The sequence below is a fragment of the Macadamia integrifolia genome, unplaced genomic scaffold, assembly GCF_013358625.1.
Source record: "Macadamia integrifolia cultivar HAES 741 unplaced genomic scaffold, SCU_Mint_v3 scaffold2988, whole genome shotgun sequence".
Classification (NCBI taxonomy): Eukaryota; Viridiplantae; Streptophyta; class Magnoliopsida; order Proteales; family Proteaceae; genus Macadamia; species Macadamia integrifolia.
Window position 1 is genome coordinate 9,311 of NW_024869116.1, and position 9,360 is coordinate 18,670.

At 38.7% G+C, this 9,360-nt stretch overlaps 1 protein-coding gene across 1 annotated transcript; it reads left to right on the forward strand.

The window, feature by feature from the left end:
* The first annotated feature begins 2,928 nt into the window (after window positions 1-2,928).
* LOC122067587 (peroxidase 17-like) lies at window positions 2,929-4,640 on the forward strand. Its single transcript, XM_042631420.1, has 3 exons — window positions 2,929-3,456; window positions 3,544-3,735; window positions 3,834-4,640. The coding sequence occupies exons 1-3, from the start codon at window positions 3,217-3,219 to the stop codon at window positions 4,422-4,424; spliced, it is 1,023 nt and encodes a 340-aa protein (XP_042487354.1). The 5' UTR covers window positions 2,929-3,216; the 3' UTR covers window positions 4,425-4,640.
* Window positions 4,641-9,360: the final 4,720 nt, after the last annotated feature.

Below are 9,360 nucleotides of genomic sequence, written 5' to 3' on the forward strand. Positions count from 1 at the left end.
AAAACTCAGATCAGATTAGTCAGTATCGATAGGATTGGATTGATATCGATCTTGATCGAACGTCGATCTTGACCTTTTCAATCCCGATACCAAGTACTATTCAAGGGTAAAAATATAATCATGTGGGTAATCTTAAAAATAAATAAATAAATCTTTTTCATGTTGTTTGAAAATTTTAATTTTCTTCTTATAATTTCTCTTTCAACCATAGAGTCTAAATAGGTTGGGTATGAGTCTGATGGAACTCACCCTTCCCCACCCCATTGCCACGTACTTGAGCTTTCCATTGACATGAAAGCTTGGTTTGGAGAGTCAATGAAGTAAAGACTCTTGGTTGGGTTACTTAGAGAATCATGAAAGGATGACCAGGTCCAAGACTTGAGGACATATAATTCAATGTAAGAACCTCCATTTTGGATTATTCCTACCTTTGGAATTGATGTTAACAGTCTCTCCATTTGTTTTTAAGCAACATTATATGGTCGTGAAGTCTCAATCTATATTTTGAAAAACTACTCAGATGGTGATATTCACAAGAAGCTAAATGGTTTAGGTTGGTTGGCGAGGGAAATGTCTCAATAAAACCTATGCTTCACGCATGGGGCACCAACAATAAGCTACTGGTCAAAGTAAAAAAATGCTACAAAGTGTCAGTAGAGATGGCTAGGAAGGGCATTACTAACCCGAATGGGATCCTCTGGCGTGACATGTCGTCTAACATAGATTCAAGGACTGGGAGCATCTTGGACTGCAAATCCACTTTATTGACTAGGGCATGATATGACTCTAATCAAGTTAGGATTGGAAATATTATATGAAAAATTCTAAGGTTTATGTGCACAATACACTAATATCGATACGTACTGAATTGTATTAGATCCGAATTGGATGAAAATTCAAAAATCAATCCCTTTTTACTGATACTATCGATTTGTAACTCAAGCATGATATAAAAAGAATGGAAAGAAGATCCCCATGAGCCATCCATAATGATCACATTTTTTTTTCCTCGACTAATCCTCAGGGAGACTAGCACAGTAACCCACTGCCATGATCTCCACTTAAGTTGCAGATGCACAGATGGAGAATTGAACATGAGACTGTGCGCCTAATCCACACAATCCCCAATTCGCCTTAACCATCTGGGCAACCCACGGGTGGGTACAAAATAAATAAGAAAACACACACATGCACACACACTCACACAATGCATAGGATAGGGTTCGATCCCATGACCTCCTCCCCAAGTGCCGACTCCATAAGCCGAAACTATCACCACTAGGCTATCCTAGTGTTTGTATAATGCGCATATTTATACTTTCATTCCTCATATAAAATGTGGCCCCTACTAAACAATCCATCTTCCGCCCTCTCATGGGTGTAGTTTCCCATTCTGTTGTCATAGTAAGTCTCTATCAAAAAGTTAGGAGTAAATAGACCTAGTTTGCTTCCATGACACCTATAGTGAAGGGGATGCGGCCATCAATCTCACCTAGTTGTGTCGGGAGTTAACTATGACATAAGAGACTAATCACAAAATCACATCACCAATTGTGAAGTATTCCTGTTCCCAAACCGCCACCCTTTCTCATTTGTGTAAGATTTTGCACAATTAGATTCTCATCTCATTGCCAAAAAAAAAAAAATCACCTCCATTTTGTTTTTTTAACCATCTTGGCTTGTGATTTTCCAGTTTCAATACCTTTTAAAATTTTATTTAAATTTCTTTTCTATTGACTATTAGCTTTCAAATACTATATAAATGTGGATCTATGTGGAGGATAAGATTGGAGAGGAACCTGGTGGTAATCCTATCTAATGCCGAAAGTGACTAACTGGACTTGGACCACCTCCTCCCCACCGACCAACCCAATAATTCTGACCAGCCCCAAATACTGACCCCTTCCATTGTTTGAATCCCTTGGGACCTGGGAGTTATTTAGCTTTCTGTTTTCTTGAAACTTGATAAGGAAAGGATCTCAAGTTATCATCAACTCAACTCATCTCTCCAAGTTCTATGCCAAGACCTTAGGAAGAGACTTATGTAGGCAACTTTTATATATATATTGCTAACAACTAGTGTAGTGAAAAATACTAAACACTCCCATATGATTGATTTTAAAGAAATAAAAGGAATCAAACTCAGAACTGCATGTTTCATGAGGCAAAGGTCCCTTACCAATTCGACTAACCCTTTGAGGTTATAGTGATGTTACCTTTAGTAGATATGTAATATTGCATTTTTGTTTTTTTTTTTTTTTTTTCTAGACAAGAATGTTATCTTTTGACTTGAGATTAGCTTTATTCTCCTTTTGTTTTATACAAGTTTGTGCGCTTAAAAGGCTACATATTTATATTGTATAAATGATATATCTCTCCAGTTAGTCAACCAACAAAATAACATGGTTATTGGAAGGTATAAAGTCCAATTAACCAACATGGATCAGGTGGTTATTGAAATCTATAAAAAAAAGTGTTTTATTTATTATGGTTGATGAGTTGTAAAGTTATAATTGGTATTTGAGAAGTTGTCCTTAATCACTAATTCAGGATTTCTTGGTTGTCATGGAGGTATTCAAAAGATAATGTGTAGTTTGTTGAATTGCAATGGCCAACAAAAATAGGGTTTACAACCAGAAAATCGTTTAAGAGCTGTTAATAAACCGTTTAAGGACTGTTTATGAACCAAAACTGTAATTTGAAAAAAAAAAAATAAACGTTATCAAATCGAATAGTAATAAAAATAATCTCATAAGTCATAACAGTAAATATGGGACCTTCAATGTTTTCATATACTAATTGGGCTTCTCCACCTGATAGTTCAAGTTTTCATATACTAGTTGGGCTTCTCCACCTAATAGTTCGGGCTGGGATATTTATAAGAACGGAGACAGAGTCGGCTATATGAGATAAAGAAGATAAGATTGATCCATGGGTCCATGGGATCAACAATCTTCCAATGGGCTTATCTTTTTCAACTTCTTCTTTTACAATTCACTGTTGGTACTGTGGCTGACACCATTACAAGAACCTCATCTGTTCAATTTGTATATAAAGGCTATCCATTGAATGCACTCATCCAACTCTTCAAATTTAGAGAGATCCCCCATCCTAACCCTCTGAATCACCCACTTAGTCCTATTCACCTTCCCACAGCACAACTTGAGGAAGTGAGACCATTAAGCCCCAGGCCCCAACCCACCAACCTGAGCACTGATGAAGCCCAAAATGATGTCTCCACTCTCTCTTGTTCAGTGGGTGCTCTTCCTCTTTCTCCACCAAATGATGATGATGATGATTTTGGCTACTGCAACAGAACTGAGGCAAGGTTATTACACTGAGACATGCCCAGGAGCAGAATCAGTTGTGAGACAAGTGATGAAAAAAGCCATGAAAAGGGATCCAAGAAGTGCTGCCTCTGTCATGCGCTTGCAGTTCCATGACTGCTTTGTTAATGTATGCCTAGCTACCTCTTGTGTTTGGTTTAATTTGCTTAGTCCATTCCTGTGTTGCTTATGCCATTGGCATTATAATTTTTTGTAGGGCTGTGACGCTTCTTTGTTGCTTGATGACACACCCACCATGCTTGGCGAGAAACTCTCTCTGGCCAACATCAACTCTCTCAGATCATATGAAGTCATCGACGAAGCCAAGGAAGAGTTAGAGAAGCTCTGTCCAGGCGTTGTTTCTTGCGCAGATATCATAATTATGGCCTCCAGAGATGCAGTTGTATTGGTAAAATCAGAAACTACAAAAATCCCAAATGAGAAAACATAAAAAACTCATATTTCTCCCCAGAAATCTTCATGGGCTCTGTTTTCTTCTTGTTGCAGAGCAAAGGACCCAATTGGGAAGTCAAGCTGGGAAGAGAAGACAGCTTAACGGCGAGCCAAGAAGACTCAAACAATATCATGCCGAGCCCAAGAGCCACTGCAATTGCCCTTATTGATCTCTTCAGAAAATTCAATCTCTCTGTAAAGGACCTTGTCGCCCTCTCTGGTTCTCATTCAATCGGCAACGCACGGTGCTTCTCAATTGTATTCCGCCTCTACAACCAGTCAGGAACAGGTAAGCCTGATCCTGCGATGGAACCCGAGTTCAGAAAAAAGCTTGACAAGCTCTGCCCTCTTGGTGGAGACGGTAACGTAACAGGGGACCTTGATTCAACTCCACTTGTTTTCGATAACCAGTACTTCAAGGACTTGGTTTCTGGGCGAGGATTTCTCAATTCTGATCAAACTCTGTACTCCTCCAATGAAAGAACTAGAGAATACGTTCAATACTTCAGCTGTCATCAAGAGGAGTTCTTCAAAGCTTTTGTGGAGGGAATGGTGAAGATGGGTGATCTGCAATCTGGTCGACCTGGCGAAATTCGGAGGAATTGCAGAGTCATTAACAGCCAAACTGTGAAAATCTTGAAGTAATGAGATCAATGAAGAGAAGAGTGAGAGAAAAGATTTAACATTATCAGTGTAATTGTGTGATCAATGATACCACTATAGTATTTGATAGAATGTAAGAGAGATAAGATTAGATGTTAGTGCTCATAGATAGAAACCCATTATAAAAAAGTGCTGTACAAATGTGGAATTCCATTGTAGAGGTTCCCCACTGCTCCATTACATTATTTGTTATTTGAAGTTGACTAAGACATCAGAGCCTCTTGGCCGGAGTTTCGAAACTTTCCTCCGACCTTTTTTTATAGGTTTTGCTCCAAAAGCCAACGGTCGGATTTCTGCATCAACACAGAGAATCACACAGTGGAAGCAATTGACTGTGGAGCACATCTAGTTTCATTTATTTTGTGTGATTCTATGTGGAAATTGGAATTGGTTTTGATACACACTTGATTCTCACAAGTGTTTCTTTGGGTTTCCCCCACCACCCTCTATTATTTTATAGTGATAGCCTTGACTTCTACTGCCAATTCTAATATTTTAAGCTCAATTGTTGTGAGAATCTTCAACTACAAGTATTTTTTATGGTAAAAATCACATTTGGGAATGAGAAAAATGCTTCGAAGAGGAAAAAGCTCCCCAAAGAGTCATTATGGTAAAGATAGAGACAGTTGAGGGAGTCAATTTCATACTGTAACTGTTTACCAAATCGAATCGAATCATTTAAACCAAAATCAAGTAAACAATTATTATTTGATTTCATTTTTTTAATCATTTGGGTTTCGATATAGACTGAAAAAGTATTGGTTCAAAATTATCTAGAACCATATGAAGTTGATAAACCAATAAAATGCGAAACGAATAAAACCGATTAAACCATAATATCGAATCAATTAAAATGTATGACAAAAATCGAAGCCAAACCAGCGATAAACCATTAACCAGAATTGACTACAAATCAAGTAACCAAAACCAATTAAAAATCGGTTTCAATTTGGGGACTTGAAACCAAATTTTGTTTTGATTTCTGTCAATTACACATGAACCGAATAGAATTAAACCATTTAAACCCAACCCATTAACACCCTTTAACACAGCCTTATTATTTAGTAGTTAATAATAAACAAAGGACGATGGAATGGATATTTTCTTCGTTTGGATGGGACTCAAATTTTCATAAAAATGGTGGTAAAGCCTGATTTTGCGCCATAAATGGAGTAAAGATTGTGAAGAGGTTCACTCAAAGCAGATAGGATTTTCTTTGTTGTGGGTCTTGTATTTTAGCTATGGCAATGTAGACTCTGATTTCATGGGAGTGATGGTCATGGTGGTCCACCTCTTGCATTTCAGTGTTTGGAAGTAAGACGGCAATATTGGAAAGTGGATCAGATAGTGAGGGAAAGAGATTCCTGACCGGCCGGAAGGCCCAATGCTCCATAAGATCCAACATTGGTAAGCAGGTAGGGTTTTGTATGATAGCTAATGATGGTGGAAAGAGCCTCAGAAAAGGCAAACTAGTAGAAAGAGCTATCACTTGGTTTATGATTTTTAGTAATGAGAAAGGTGACATACAGCTCCCAGTCTGCTAGCTATGGTGGAATCTGTTTCACCAACAGCTCATTTACTAAAATTAAGTTGAAATCTGCTGTAGAAAAATGACAGCCTAAAACAGTTTAGGAAAGTTTGGAAATCACAAACAAATAATTATACAATTATATGAGGATTTATTTGGTTTGACAAGATTGTTTACGTCCATGGTGAGATGAAATCCACTTCACTATCACAGAAGAATAAGGTTATAACCGCTCTTCCTCGTAGCTCTCTCATATATTGATTACCGAGAAAAAACCCTTGTTACAAGTATATCGCAAAACCCTCGTTACAAGTATATATAAGTAATTTACTGAAATACTCATATGGTCCTAAAAAATTTATCAGGGGCTACCGTGATGCAGATTAATTACCAAAATAGGCTTGTTTTATTAGGAATAAGTCTAGGGTTGGGTTCCATACATGTTAGGCCTTTGATCTCATGTGTTTTGAGTGTATTGGACTACTTTTATGGGTTTAAACTAGGGGTTCTAAGGTTGCATATGGGATTTAGTGATTTGTTTCCTTTTTCTTTAGTTTTCTTTTTAGATGGGGTTATTTAGTTTCTAATTTCAGCACCTAAATTAGTTTTTAATTTCAGTACCTAAATTAGTTTCTAATTTCAAGTCATTGTAGTTTCTAATTTCTGTCTAGACTAGTTTCTATTTTCATTAGATTCTAATTTTCAGTTTTTAGTAACTTCTTGTAATCAATTTTTAGTAACTCTGATTTAGTAACTCTGAGTTACTATTACTTGTAAACCCTCTCCATCATTATTATAAATAAAGGAGAGCTCTCATCATAGAGAGACAATTTTGATTTTGAAAAAAAAAAGAACTTGCTGCTGGTCGCTACCATGCATCTACTGGATTTTCTGTGTGTGTGATCACAGAACAAGGGGTTGGTGTTTGATCCGGTCGACTCCTTGCGACGTGAAGTTCAAGAGGGTTTCTTCAAGTGTTCTTTTTCTTCTTCAAGGTATTATGAGGCCCTATACTGCCCTACTGCCATAGGTATTTAATTCAACCTTTTACTCAGTTCTGTCCAGCGATAAAGTGGTCTGCAAAGAAATCTCATATTCTGTCCAGGTCTATTTCTCCATCAGTTTGGTCTGAAATTTTGATCAGAGATTCCCCTCACCTAGGAAGAAACTTGATCCACATATGAGCCTTTTCTCATCAGTGGTTTGTGAGATATACGAACTCACCATATTTTTGTCCTGTAGTGGATTTCTAAACAGAGGACAGAACCGATAAGGTCCTTTCTGTCCCCCTGTCTTTCTGTGATTGGCATTCTGGTTGGGCTATGTTTGGGACTCATTATTATGTCTGAATTAGTCCTAGTTGCTGGTCTATTTTCTGATTTGATAAAGGATCAGTTTTGGAGATCGATTTGACTGCTGAGAAATCCTTCTTCATTATTTCTGGTTTGTGGAATTATTGTCTTATATAGGCTGTAATCTGGTTGTTCTCTAATCTAAAAGTTCTTGCAGTTTTGGGACTGGTTTGGTTGTCAAATCCCTCCCTACATTAAGTGGTATCAGAGCCATGGCTGAGAACAACACCCCCACCTTAGCTTCTATAATGGAATTGATACAGAATATGAGAGCCGAATTGAAGGCTGAATTGAAGGTTGAATTGGATACCAAGTTGTTGAATGAAGAGACTCCACCCCAACAGCCTACTGACAGTTCACGTACAACACCCGAAGTGGACACTCCAATGAATGTGGTTGTTCAGTTGACTATCAGGAGAACAAACCCTAATCTGAAAGCACCACAGAGGGTTCCGGTAGCACAACCTACTTTTGAAGAGCATGTAAGAGGATATTTTGAGACTGAGCGTCCCGTGCAACTAAGGTATTCTGGAGATTCACAGAAGGTCAAGCTCGATCTGACGGAGTTTGATGGGAGATATGACCCCCAATTGTTTTATGATTGCGTAGTGGCACTAGACGACTATTTTGACTATTATGAGTTACCTGAGGAACGGAAGATGAAACTAGCTCGTGCTAAACTAGTTGGGGCTGCTCGTGAGTGGTGGAGGACCTATGAGCTAGAGTTAGAAGACCGTGGTAGAGAACCTACTAGTTGGGAGGAGATGAAGCTTGAGTTATCAGATAAATACTTGCCACGCAACTTCAGAGCTCGCATACAAGACCAGCTGAACTCTCTTCGTCAAGGGTCTATGACTGTTGCCGAGTACATGAACAAGTTTGACGCACTTTATTCTCGTACAGGCATAAGGGAGAATGAAAGGCAACTGTTATCTCGATTTCGACTGGGATTACGAGTTGAAATCAACAGGGGTATCGGAGTTGTTGAAGTGCACTCAGTAAGGGATTGTTTTGACAAGGCCCTACCAGCAAAGGAGCTACTAGCACAGCCAGTTAGAAGGTTTGGTTTCCAAGCTGGGGAGGAAAAGAAGAATTTTCCAGCCACTAAACCTAGTAGTTCAGCACCTCCAAAATCCACTTTTCCTCCACGAGCTGATCATAAAGGAAAGGCACCCATGTCAAGTAGTAATAAGGTACAATGTTTCCATTGTCAAGAGATAGGACATTTTGCTAAGTCTTATCTGCATAAGCAGTGGGTTAATGCAGTAGCTGAGGTTGAAGACTCCAATGAGGAGGATGAGTCAGCTTTTTATCCCTACCCATTAGATGATGATGATGGTGGTGGATATGACTATGATATGGAAAACACTAATGAGGATGATGCCCAGGGAATAAATATTGTTACTCGCATATTAGTGGCTGAAACCAAAGGAGAGGATTGGTGACGTAACTGCATATTCTACAGCCGTATGAAGTCAGGTGAGCATACTTGTCAGATTATCATTGATAGTGGCAGTTGTGTCAACGTTGTTTCTGAAACCTTTGTGAAGAAAGCAACCTTGAAAGCTAACCCACATCCTCGACCTTATAACGTATCCTTGCTGAATGGTAATACCTTAGAGGTGAATAAGAGGTGCTCAGTTCCTTTGAAACTTTACCGATATGAAGAGAAAGTATGGTGTGATGTGATCCCAATGAAACTCACAGATGTATTGCTTGGTCGTCCCTAGATGTATGACAATGATGCCATGGTTGGAAGGAAGAAAAATCTGTGTACTTTCATGTGGAAGGGTGTTCCTACAACTTTCTATCCAGTAAATGTGCCGGCTGAAATACGGCGGAAGAGATCATTAAGGTCAAATCAGAAGGGCATTGACAATGAGAAGAAGGTATTAGCTCTGCCCACAAAGGAGTTGCTAACTATTTCCCATAAACAGTTCTTACGCACAAGTCATGAGACTGGAATGGTTATGGCACTTGTTACTAGGGAAGTCACCCCCCAACCTGAGGTAACGTATAGTGCACCTATCAGAGAGCT

Coding starts and splice junctions, on each gene's coding strand:
- LOC122067587 (XM_042631420.1), top strand. CDS start 3,217: ATGAAGCCCAAAATGATGTCTCCACTCTCTCTTGTTCAGTGGGTGCTC. Junction 3,457..3,543: donor TCCATGACTGCTTTGTTAAT/GTATGCCTAGCT, acceptor AATTTTTTGTAG/GGCTGTGACGCTTCTTTGTT. Junction 3,736..3,833: donor CCAGAGATGCAGTTGTATTG/GTAAAATCAGAA, acceptor TTCTTGTTGCAG/AGCAAAGGACCCAATTGGGA.